Genomic DNA, 12,347 nt, shown 5'->3' with positions numbered 1-12,347 from the left:
AGGCTTCGGGGCTGGCCCCGTGGCCGAGTGGTTAAGTTCGCGAGCTCCACGGCAGGCGGCCCAGTGTTTCGTTGGTTCGAATCCTGGGCGTGGACATGGCACTGCTCATCAGACCACGCTGAGGCAGCGTCCCACATGCCACAACTAGAAGGACCCACAACGAAGAATATACAACTATGTACCCGGGGGGGCTTTGGGGAGAAAAAGGAAAAAAATAAAATCTAAGGAAAAAAAAAAAAAGAAGGCTTCAAAGAGGAGGTAGCATGGCAACAGGGCCTCAAAGGAGGGGAAAGATTCCAATAGGCGTGGTGGCTGGGAGGCAGAGTAGGGTGAAAAGGGGCACAGAGAAGGGGAAATTGAGAGGAGAGCCAGGCATGGACAAAGAGCACACAGTGGGCCAGCCTGGAACCAGGGTGGGTGGATGTGGGGTGGGGAGGAGAGCCAAAGGGGCATTAGGTGGCAGAGGGCTTTACCGGACATCTGTGTCATTCTCTGGCCTTGGGAGAGGGACAGGCAAAGAAGGAAGAGAGAAGCACCCCAGAAGAAGATGTGTCTCTAAATGCTGCTTCTGAGAAGACTGTGGTGACAGCGCCCAGGGAGGGGCCAAAGTGCTTCAGCGGAGAAAGAGACCCTTAGCAGGAGAAAGAGACCCTTAGCAGGAGACGTGATGGGCAGGGGGATGGACGGGGAGAGAACCAGGGGTGTCAGCCTCTGCCAGGCGGTGTGGGAAATAACTGTGTTATGACCCCCTGGCTTCCCCTCTTCTCTCTCTGGCCCACGAGCCTGCACAGACTTCAGAACGGGGGGAGGGCTTTCTGGCTGCCCAGCCCCGGCGCTCACCTTGAAGTAGCCAGCCCCGGGGGTGAGGCACCCACACTGGGACCGGGGGACGCACTGGAGACCACTGAGGACGAAGCCCGAGTTGCACTCACAGCCCTCCACGCACCGGTCCTGACAGGACATGCCGGAGAAGCCGGAATGGCAGGTGTCGGGGCACACCTTGGCACACAGGGTGTAGTGGCTGTTGGGTGGGCAAGCCAGAGCTGGGGGAAGGAGGGGCCCAGGTGAGAAGGGCATGAGACAGGACAGGGCAAAGAGAAAGAAGGTCCATAGCTAGTTCACAGCCGAGTTCTGAAGGCCTGCAGCTAGCGGCTCATGCCCAATCTCGAGAAGAAGAGAGCGACTGGGAGAAGCCAGCTGAGATGCTCAGCTTTCACTGTGCACCCTCCCACGCCACGCGTCCATGCTTCACATGTGGTCGGTGACCTGGGCATGCGTGTGCACACGTACGGGCACTGCTCTGCAGAGCTTCAGATGGCTGGGAAGGCTGTGTGATTTTCTCAGTGGCTATTTCTGACTACAGCTTTCCCTGTCCTGGTGTGCAAGTGAAGGGGTCCAACTAGGGACCCCCAGGCTGGTGCTAGCATTCCTAGATGCCAGCCCTCCGCTTGCATCTGCATCTTGAAGGAAGGGGCCCTGCCCTGGGAGCGACTCACGGCAGAACTGCGGTCCTCTCCACGGCTTCACTACATAGCCAGCATCCTGGCAGGTCTCAGTCAAGGCCGCCATATGGGCACACAGCATCAGCTGCAGCCCCTGGAAGTTACACAGGTCAAACATGCAGCTCTCGAAGAAGGGAGAGGCCCCGAGGTGAGGCAGGCATGCCCTGAAGAGAGAGGCCAGGCCAGAGGGAATGAGGGGACAGAACCTCCCACCTCCCACCTCCCGCCCAGGAGGACCCCAGGTGCCAAGTGGCCGCCTGCACGGCCCTTCCTGGCCTCATTCGTACTCAAAGGTTCCATGGGAGTCCGCGAGCCGTCCACAGAACTCTGGCCCCGACAGACCGTTCAGCAAGGCTGAGGTGCAAGACGGGGGAGTGGCCTGGTTCTTCTGGCACCTGGAAGAGACCCATCCCAAATGCCCTGAGGGCCGAGGGTCACCTCCATCCTGGCCCCTCCCACTGCAGCCCCGGTTCTCGGGCACCCCTAGTGGAGATCATTTGAACACCAAGCCCTAAAGGAGGGGGGAAGACCTGGAGTCCCCAAGTGAGAGGCAGGGCTGTTCAGAATGCCTGAGGACGACGGACAGTGGGGGTGAGCCGAGTGGTCGAGTTCGTGAACTTGGCCAGGAACAGGATGGGGAGAAGGACAGAAGTGGGGGGCGTGCAGGCAAGGAGAAAAGGCATGATGCCAGTTTTTGGTGTTTCGTTCTTAGAAGGGGAAAGGAGCAGGACGGTGGAGACAGAGATGGGGATGTCCCCACTCACTCCACGTCCTCATCCTCCACCATCTGCCAGCTGTGGCCCAGCTCCTCGTCATCTCGCTCCGGGCTGCCATCCGGCTCCTGGTTGTCATTGCTACTGTCGCCATCATAGTTGCCACACAAACCACAGAGTTTGCCAGAGTAGGTGCTAGGGGCATGCCAGGAGTGGAGGAGGCGTTAATGGAGACAGGGGACCTCAGTCATCTGAGGGAGCACAGCAGAGAGGGGATGAGCTGGGGGACCCAGGCTCAAGGTGGGCAGAGCACAAAGAGGTGCCGACTCAGAGGAAGGTTCCATGCCAGGCGCCAGGCACACAAGGACCTCCCAGCCCTTGCCCCCGAGCCATCTTTACAGTCTCTTCTTGAGCCCCCGTCTTCTCACACCCCTTTCTTCCAGCCCTAACAAACCTCTGGCTGGCCCTAAGACATTCTAGTTTCTTCTTACATTTGCTGTCCACTGTTTCTATAAGGTCTTTTGGCCCTTGTTTGTGCATCTGGGGAGCCGCTCTTTCTTGAAGACCGGGGTCAAGTGACCACTCTTCTGAAAGCTCCCACAGCCCTTTAGGGACTCCTTCAAGCACATTCCCAAAGCATTGTGTGTATATCCTGCTATTCTCACGCTGCCCTGAAACCATTTCCTGCTGTCTCCTCATCCAAAGGGAGGCCTCTGCCAGCTGAGCGTGGGGGCTTCCTACCCTTGAGTGAGAATTAGTGCCTAGAGTGGAAGGGGAAGGGATGCAGGGGTCCTGGGGGTGGGGGCAGAGCGGGGAGAAGTGCCAGCTGCCTCGCTGGGTCGCCCCCTCACCTGGACACACTTATAAACAGCTGCTGGTCACCATCCCATCTCACCCGCAAACCAAACGCTGTCTGCAGCTCCACAAATCGCCCACTTGGAGCCAGGAAGACGCCTTTAGAAGGTATCGCTGGGAGGGTGACTTGCTGACCCCCAACCTGGAAGGCGGGGTCCAGGGAGGAGGCAGAGACACAGATCCGGAGTTCAAGGAGAACCCCCAGCAGACTCCCACATCCGCGCTGGAAACCGCAACACCCCCCACAGCAATCCTAATGACTTCTTCCACTGCAGCGCCCTGGAACTGACAAAGGGCCCCCGCCAGCCTTGTTTGATTTAAGCTCGTCCCTGAGAGGGTCTGGAGGCTGGAGGAGCCGGCCAGGACCAAGGCCACCGCCGCCCACAGGACAGGCTGCAAGCATAACTAAAGAAAGGGACTCACCAGCGTGCGCCTGCCCTTGAGCAGCGTGATGGTGGTGTCGGGCAGGGTGACATAGACTTTGCTCAGGCAGGACACACCTTCCTGTCCGCGCTCCTCATTCTTTGCTGTCACCCTAAAGAATGGCTCTGGGTGGGGAGAGGGATGAAGAGGGCCCAGAGGCTCATTCGACAAGCATTTCTTGAGGCTGGGAGAGGTGAGGGTGGTACCCACACCCGGCACTGCGGGACCACAGACACAGCGGCTCTGCAGTTCGAGAGGAGCACAGGGGAACTGTCCATCTCTCCCAGAACAGCCTGCAACCATGCCGCGAAACTGGCTCCCCTCAGTTCCCTGGGACATCCTCCAGGGCAGCAGGTCTGTGCTACTTCTCTTGTCCCTTTATTGTCACTATGGAAGGCGGGCCCTCAATAAAAGCTGGCCAAGGAAGCAACTGATAAGGAGAAGCGTCTTAAACTGTATTTTCCCTGTTCATCTGGGCCCGAGGAATTTCTGCTTCTGGGGTGGCTGCGTCAACCCTAGCTTTCCAGAAGGCCCTGCTCCCATCTGCTCTGGGCCCTTTCCTGCCACCCATGGGGCTCCCATGTCCAGCTATTCTGACCTCGGCCCCATGCCCAGGCCAGGGGCATCTCTAGGGCCCTACCTGTCAAATTGCCACGGGCCTGGGCCAAGATGTAGGTGCATTTGCCCATGAAGCCGAAATGCCTCCCGTCAAAGGTGAGATAATGAGGGTCCCCGTAGACAAAGCAGGTGGCAGTGCCTGCAGAGGGGAGAAAGGGGAACGCATGAGGCTGGTTCCACTGCCACCAGGCAGGCCCCATACACAGCCACCTCACCCACCCAATGCAACACCCCGGCTCCTCCGGTCAATGGAGGGCACCCTGGTGTTACACCCACTCTGGCAGGCTGGCAGGGGGGGCATGAGGGGAGGGGCTTACCATAGGGGTGGCATCCGTACTCGCCATTCTTTAGCTGGCACACTGTGTGTGTTGCACACTGAGAGAGCTCACACTCCATCCGACTGCCCGGCCAGCAGCGGCAACGTTCCGTGCAGTTGGGGCTGAACCACTCTACCCCAGGCTGGGGGCAAGGGATCCGGAGTCACAGTGCTGTGGCTCTGGGGTCCTTTCCCCTTATCCTCCACCACTGCACCTGCAGATCTAACCTTGCTCATACTCTTCCACTTCCCACCACTCACCAGCTATTCCCGCACACCACAGGACATTCGCACATGCCATTCTCTCATCCTTGAATGCTCTTCCCTCTCTCTCTAAATCATTCCTACGCAACCAGCAGAATTCAGCTCAAGGGTCACTGCTTTCTCAGGAAGACTTTGAAAACCTCTCTGACTAGGTCATCCTCATGGGTCATAGCTCCTTTCCAGAACTTAGGAAAACTGCACATTTATGTTTATTTTTGTGATGGTTTGATTGTAAGCACCCTTGTGAGGGACCACGTCTATCTTTCCTGTCTTAGCCCCAACACGCTGCACAATGCCGAATGAATAAATTCAATAAATAAATACGTGCTGAATGAAAGAGCGAACCAAGACACAGGGTGTCCCTCAGAATCTGACGGCATCAGGAGAGAAGGACCATGTCCTCTTCCTGGTGACCCCAACACCAGGAGGGCTGAGAGCACTCAATCAACATTTGCTGAATAATAAATGGATATATAATAAGTTAATACATGCGTCCCAGGGCGGAGGGAAGAGATGTTTGATGCTGATGCTTGCGACAGATCTTTCTACCCAGGCTGTGGCTGAAGCTAATCGGGGACACCCAGGAGACTGATTCAAGGGGGTTGGGAAGGAAGTGGCTCCCGAAGAGACAAGCAGCATGGCCCCCAATGACAATGGGAAGGACACCCAGAGCTGAGAAGAGGCACTGGACACTGATCAATCGCTTCATGCACTTTTAATTAATAGGCAGCATATGATATTTATCATAAATTGCTAATAATAATGACAATTAACATTTATTGAGTAATTGGCCTGTGTCAGGATCTAATTTCATCTTCACAACAATCTTAGGACGTAGGAAATCTTATGTGCACATTTTATAGATACAAAGACAGATGTAAAGAGCTAAAGAACCTTGCCCAATGTCACCCAGTGAACGAGTGCTGGAGCTGGGATTCAAGCTCGGACAGGCCTGACTCTCAGGTGGCTGTGGCCAAGACAGTGGCCACCAGCCACTTGTAGCCACTGAGCCCTTGAAATGTGGCCGGTCTAAATTGAGATATAGTGAAAGTGCAAGATACACACTGGGTTTTGAAGACTTAATATAAAAAAAGGAATGTAAATATCTCATTAATAACTATTGATTCTATGTTGAAATGAGAATATTTGAGATTGAGTAGATTATTGGAATTAATTTAACCTGTTTCCTCCTCCTTTTTGTGTGTGTGTGTGAGGAAGACTGTCCCTGAGCTAACATCTGTGCCAATCTTCCTTTATTTTGTATGTGGGATGCTGCCACAACGTGGCTTGATGAGTAGTGTGTAGGTCCATGCCCGGGATCTGAACCCACGAACCTGCGAACCCCAGGCCACCAAAGCGGAGTGTGCAGACTTAACCACTACTCCACCAGGCCAGCCCCCCCCGCCTTTTACTGTTTTTAATGTGGCTATTAGGAAGTGTAAAGTGATGTTTGTGGCTTGCATGCTGTCCCTTTTGGACAGCGCTGGTCCAGAGTCTGTGCCTCTTCAGAGCCTCTGCTGTGTATCTCCCCGGGGGGGCCATCAAGGAGGGGAGACGAGAACAGTAACTTCTCTCCTTTGACCTTGCCTATCAGGATTTGCAAGTTCCTTTGGAAGAAGATTCTGGAATGTCATATTCTGCCTGGAACAACATGCCTGAAGCTCAACTCAGTGTGTGGGGCTCTCTGTATATGCAGGGACCCCCAACTTTCCTCAGGATGGAGAGGAGGGCACTGCACCACCTGGCTGGTCTGGTGTCTCTTGCATCAGGGCTGCCAGGATGGGACACAGAAGTACAAAAATATCAAGACACTTAGGAGCACTTAGCACAGGGCCATGGGATGATGGAACCTTCTGTGTGCCCTAGCATCATGCCGGGCCAAAGCGGGTGCTTACCAAGTATTTATTGTACGAACAAGATGACAATCCAAAACCACGCACGAATGAATGACTCCACCATTGTGGAACCACTCCTGTGACCTGAGCTCCTGGGCACATTCCAGGGATCCAAATTCCCCTCCCTCAGGGAGCAGAGGGAGCCAGAACCCAGGTGTTGGGCTTGCAATCTCCCTCGGGCGTCTGGACACCCCCGTGGTCTCACCTTATAGTAATTGTTGTTGTACATGCAACTGCAGGAAGAGGCGCTGATGCAGCGGGAGTCGTTGAACAGAAAGCCAGGGTTGCAGACGCAGCCGGGCTGGCACACGAACTCACAGGTGGGCTTTGGGCTCTGGCAGGAGGCCGGGCAGGCACAGGATTCGTAGTGGGCATTTGGGGGGCAGCTCGCTAAGGGGAAAACAGCCTCAGTAAAGCCTCCATTTACAGCTTTTCTCAAGGAGACTTCCCCTCTCTCCTCTTCCCCACACTCAACTGCTTCTCTAAGAACTAGATCCTTATTATTCAGCCACAAAAAGGAATGAAGTCCTGCCACACACCACAACACGGATGAACCCTGAACACGTGATGCAAAATGAAAGGAGCCCCTCACAAAAGACCACGTACCATGTGATTCCATTTGTATAAAATGTCCAGAACAGGCAAATCCATAGAGACAGAAAGTAGATCAGTGGTTGCTGAGGACTAGGGGGTGAGGGGGAATGGGAGGTGACTGCTAATGGGTATGGGCTTTCTTTCAGGGGTGATGAAAATGTTCTGGAATTAGAAAGGGAGGATGTTTGCGCAATCCTGTGAATATACTGAGACCACTGAATTGTACACTTTCCAAGGATGAATTTTATGATATATGAATTACATTGCAATAAAAATATAAGAAGTAAGCTTAGTTCTGGGTTCCCAACAACCCCCACCCTACCTGTGCCCTGTTGACCCTCTCACTCAGGGTCATCAGTCCTCAACGTTTCTTCTAAAGTCACCATGTCTGATTCACTTCTCCTCTAAGACTGCAGTTTTCTTCTAGAAGCATCCCTTTTCCTAATTCTCTCTCCTAGTCACTGTCTCCTGCCTTCAGCTCATTGTCCAGTGCTCCATCACATACCTGGAGTGGGGCGAGGGCCTTCAGTGCTGGCCAGGGTCACAGCGGTCATGGGCATACTTGGAGCACCAAGAGGCATGGCCAAGACTGTTGGTTCAGTGGGTACAAGTGTTGGGCTGGGCTGGGGTGTCAGAGGAGCTGTGGGCCTTTCACTGGGGACGGTGGGCCTTTCTGTGGGGACGGTGGGCCTTTCTGTGGGGAAGGTGGGCCTTTCAGTGGGGACAGTGGACTCTTCAGTGGGGACGGTGGGCCTTTCAGTGGGGACGGTGGGCTTTTCAGTGGGGATGGAGGGCTTCTCTGTGGGGACGGTGGGCTTTTCAGTGGGGATGGAGGGCTTCTCTGTGGGGACGGTGGGCTTTTCAGTGGGGACGGTGGGCTTCTCTGTGGGGACGGTGGGCTTCTCTGTGGGGACGGTGGGCTTTTCTGTGGGGACTGTTGGTTTTTCTGTGGGAACAGTGGGCTTTTCAGTGGGGACGGTGGGCTTCTCTGTGGGGACGGTGGGCTTTTCAGTGGGGACGGTGGACTTCTCTGTGGGGACGGTGGGCTTCTCTGTGGGGACGGTGGGCTTTTCAGTGGGAACGGTGGGCTTTTCTGTGGGGACGGTGGGCTTTTCAGTGGGGACGGTGGGCTTCTCTGTGGGGACGGTGGGCTTTTCTGTGGGGACTGTTGGTTTTTCTGTGGGAACAGTGGGCTTTTCTGTGGGGACGGTGGGCTTTTCAGTGGGGACGGTGGGCTTCTCTGTGGGGACGGTGGGCTTTTCTGTGGGGACTGTTGGTTTTTCTGTGGGAACAGTGGGCTTTTCTGTGGGGACGGTGGGCTTTTCTGTGGGAACAGTTGCTTTTTCAGTGGGGATGGTGGATATTTCACTGGGGACAGTAGGTTTTTCTGTGGTGGCCATATGTTTTCCTGTGAAGACAGGGGTTTCAGAAGGGCCAGTCAGGGGAACCGGAGATTTGGAAGGAAGCACTGTTGGTGCAGGTCCTGCAAACAAAAAAATCCCTGGGGTTTAGTCAAAATCATACCACCACTCTCTTCACTCACATCTAATTAAAGTGGGTGGGCTCAAAGGGGTGACTTATTCACACCTCTCCTTCTACTCCCAACCCCAACCTTCACTCAACAAACACTCAAGAAACACTGTTTCTAATGTATGCCAGATATCATGCCGAGTACAGGAAGCACAAAATGAACAGGATATCGGTCCTCCCATCAGGATCACCATTCACTAGGTAAGAACTTCTGGATCCACCATCAGAAATTCATGGCATCAAAGTCACATTCACTCAAGCGAGCAGCCTGATGGGGCCGGGAAGGTAGAGGTGGGCAGACTATAGAAAACAAAGCTGTGAGGGAACTCACACAGAGAGGACTCGCTTTTTAAGCAGCAGATATAGAGAAGCCCAAGAGCTGGTCATCCCAGAGCATGGCCCCCTTTCTGGGGCCTTGGGTTTTGTCTTACCTCGACATGTCCCATGATTGATGAAGATGAAACCCACAGCCATGACGAACGCACTGTTGGTACCCCTGATGGCCTCAAGTATCAGCTGAAGGTAATGAGGGAGCAAGAGGGAAGAAAGAAATGAAGGTGAATCCCTGGCAACTCGGTGACTCTGCTGGGCATGGAGTCTGTCCTCTGCCAGAACACCACTTTGTTCTAGCCTCGACAGTCCAACTCCACGCTGCCCCTTTCAGGAGCTGGATAGCCTTCTCAGGAACACCAAGTTCACATCCGCTCTGCTCCCTTGCCAGCATCTTATCTTCTCATGGTTGGGCTCCCAGATCCCAGGCATCACGTCCCACTCACCATGCCCCTTACAGACACTTCCAGGGCCCACTCTCTCCGTCTCTCACCTGTATGGGCTGTTGACGTCCTGAAGGGATGGTGATGGAGGTGTTCAGCCAGTCAGGGCTCTGAGACCCCACGCAGTGCCAGAGAGAAGTTGGGGAACTGCCCGCAGGACTCTCCAAGAGGAGCCTGAGCTTGGCGCCCTCTCCAAAGCCGTACATGTGGTAGGAGAGCTCCACACAGATCGCACCCGGGGTGCAGAAAGGCCGGCTCATCAGTCGGAAAGACTGGCCCGCCTGGGAGAACTTGCCAGGCTGGAGGTAGATATAGTGACTTTCTGGGCAAAAGGGAAGGGGCAAGATGAGAAGTCCCTACAGGACAAGTCTAGCGCTGCTTTCTTTAGCAACACCTTGCTTTCCAGATGGGGGTTTGACGAAAACACCAAAACTCCCTTCATTGTAGCATTGTTTTTTTTTTTTTTCTGCCCATTTTGGCTTTCTAACTAAGAAGGCAGGATCAGAGAGAAAGGGAAAAACAAACCAGCAACCCAGAATCCTTTGTCAGCTGTACCACTAAATGTCTTGACTGACAATGAGATAGTGGATTTTGAAGCCCCGAGCTCAATGGAGTGAGATGCCTGGATTTTCTGGGGGTTTCAGTGACCCCACAGCCCTGAGAACCCTCAACTCACTCTACCTCTATCATCTCCACAGCTCTGGCCCCATGGCAGCTTCCCAATAAACACCTGCTGGCTGACCTTCAGCCCCTACAACATCTTATTCCACCAATCACACCAGCCAGTCCCCTAGCTGGGAGCACATTCAGTAACTCATTGGCTTGAGGGGTCCCCAATCTCCTCACCGCCGTTAAGGGAAGCTCCGAAGGGGCCTGGACCCTGAAGGGACTGATTTTTACTTCCCCGGGCCCAGTGTCCGCCATTTCCTGATGCCTGGGCCCAGTTACAGAAGGGACGGGCATCATCTTCAAAGTCACACTCAGGAAAGCTCTCTAGGGGATCAGAATGGGAGATTTGAGAAATTTTGGCCGTACTCTCCATCCCTCCTCCACCCCACCCCAGATTCTGAGAGATCTGAGACTTCCGGGGCCTCGCTCTCACCCCCACAGGGAGCAATGACGATTGCGTCCACTGCCACAGCTGGCTCTGGGACCATGCCAAAGACGCCCACCACGGCGAACTGAAGAGAGTGGGAGAGGGGCCAGGAGTGAGAAAACAGCCCACATGCCCAACCCTCGTCTGATTTTACTCTACTCTGGGACCCAGGCAAGCTCCTCCCGCGCCCAGACCCTCAGTCCATTTCAATATCGGGGGTGCCTACCACATGCAAGGAAACCTAATCTCTTGCTCCTCTGTACCTGAATCTGTCCCTGGCCTGTGTAACTGACAGAAACAGACTGCCAGTAGGGTCTGGGTTGTCCTGAGAAGAGAGTGTGTTTCCGGATGCTGCCTGCAATGGAAGGAATCCGAGAGAGAAGTGAGACTGAGGGGACTGGAAAATGACTTCAAACCTATACTCGGAAGGATGAGCAGCAAAGGGAATACTTGGAGTGGATCTCCCCACCCCGGCAAACTCAAGTACATCGTGTTTTCTCACTCGTCTGCACTTTTACCTATTTTTCCAGAACCCAGTGCCCTCCTGGCTCCCCAATTCCCATCTGTGGAATAATCTTGCACGTATCCCAGATTTTCCTAGACTCTGAGGGATGCCCCATATTTCCCTGTCAACTCAAGCCTGAAGATGAGCCTCAGGTCAGGGTAAACCCCGGAACCTCTCCACTCTTACCCAGGACGGAAGCATAGACCATGAGGGCTGCGCCAGGAGACTGGCCATAGAGGGTGTAGTGGAAGGACAGGGTCAGACAGCCAGAGGACCGGCTCAGAGGACTCAGGAGAACACATTTCTGCCTTGGTTTTGCATCCTTGGGGTCCAGGAGCATGTAGAAGCCACCTGCGAAGGAAAAGGCCAGTAAGGAGCGGCGCCTGCAACTGGGCGACTATGGTACAGGGAGAGGACCCTGCGAGGCGAGGGGGCCTGGCCCTAGGGAGCCCCAACAGCTGCCTAGAATCAACCGGCGCTGAGGTGGGCCTACACCGGTCTCACGACGGGCCGAAGCATTCGATCCTTCCAGAAGTGCTTGGCAGGGCCGGGTAAGGATGCGGGCGCCGCCATACGAAACGCAGCGTCCTCTCGGAAGCAGCGGCCAGAACCTTGTCCTTTGGGTTCTGACTTTTTAGGTCCCCCAGAGTCACATCTTCCTTTCCTTGATCCACTGGAGATAGGCGGTTCACACAAACTGGTGAGAGAGGGTCGGTCTGACATTGAGGACTGGGCATCTTCCCCCCCAACCTCGGCCACCAGCTGAGGCAGCCAATCAGCGTGGACCGCGCTCCGTGACGCAACTGGTAGCTGGGGGACATTGAAGGGGCCGCCGGCAGCGCGCGTGCGTGCACGTGCCCGACTCCCACAGGGTCCACGTGGTGAGCGCGCTCCCCGGGGGCGGGAAAGTGGGCTTGGGAAAGGGAGAGAGGGGCTGAACAGGAGGAAATGGGCAGGTGTGGGAGAGAAGAGAAAAGAAAAGAGAGGAAGCAACAGGGAAGGAGGAGGGAAAGGAAAGGAAGTGGTAAGCGGTAAAAGAGAACGCAAGGAGTGGCGTGCTGGGACATCTGCGAAATGGAAAAGGAGTGAGACGAAAGGAAAGGTGAAAAAATATAAGGAAGCGAGCAAGATGGAAAAAGGAAGAGAGAGAAGAACTCAAAACAAAACAAAACACATTTACTGAAACTGCGGGCCCTGGGATACGTGCTAAAGGCTCCCGGGGATGCAGAGATGCGGGGATACAGAGATGGGCAGCCCGGCCCT

The 12,347-nt window shown here is 54.7% G+C and overlaps 1 protein-coding gene across 2 annotated transcripts in view; it reads right to left on the bottom strand.

Moving 5' to 3' along the window:
• ZAN (zonadhesin) overlaps positions 1-12,347 on the bottom strand; it is a 33,345-nt gene that overhangs the window by 16,109 nt on the left and 4,889 nt on the right. For both annotated transcript variants that reach the window (XM_070566302.1, XM_070566303.1), the window contains exons 7-22: positions 11,271-11,435; positions 10,843-10,934; positions 10,586-10,664; positions 10,330-10,476; positions 9,534-9,805; positions 9,142-9,226; positions 7,686-8,663; positions 6,792-6,976; positions 4,429-4,570; positions 4,134-4,250; positions 3,494-3,618; positions 3,067-3,212; positions 2,267-2,410; positions 1,790-1,897; positions 1,497-1,666; positions 841-1,043 (exon numbers count right to left, since the gene is read on the bottom strand). In XM_070566302.1, coding sequence (XP_070422403.1) covers positions 841-1,043; positions 1,497-1,666; positions 1,790-1,897; positions 2,267-2,410; positions 3,067-3,212; positions 3,494-3,618; positions 4,134-4,250; positions 4,429-4,570; positions 6,792-6,976; positions 7,686-8,663; positions 9,142-9,226; positions 9,534-9,805; positions 10,330-10,476; positions 10,586-10,664; positions 10,843-10,934; positions 11,271-11,435 — 3,158 coding nt within the window. The remainder of the gene's footprint in view (positions 1-840; positions 1,044-1,496; positions 1,667-1,789; positions 1,898-2,266; positions 2,411-3,066; positions 3,213-3,493; positions 3,619-4,133; positions 4,251-4,428; positions 4,571-6,791; positions 6,977-7,685; positions 8,664-9,141; positions 9,227-9,533; positions 9,806-10,329; positions 10,477-10,585; positions 10,665-10,842; positions 10,935-11,270; positions 11,436-12,347) is intronic.

This window comes from Equus przewalskii, chromosome 12 (genome assembly GCF_037783145.1).
Source record: "Equus przewalskii isolate Varuska chromosome 12, EquPr2, whole genome shotgun sequence".
In the NCBI taxonomy this organism is placed as follows: Eukaryota; Metazoa; Chordata; class Mammalia; order Perissodactyla; family Equidae; genus Equus; species Equus przewalskii.
This window is presented reverse-complemented; position numbering and strand designations above follow the sequence as displayed.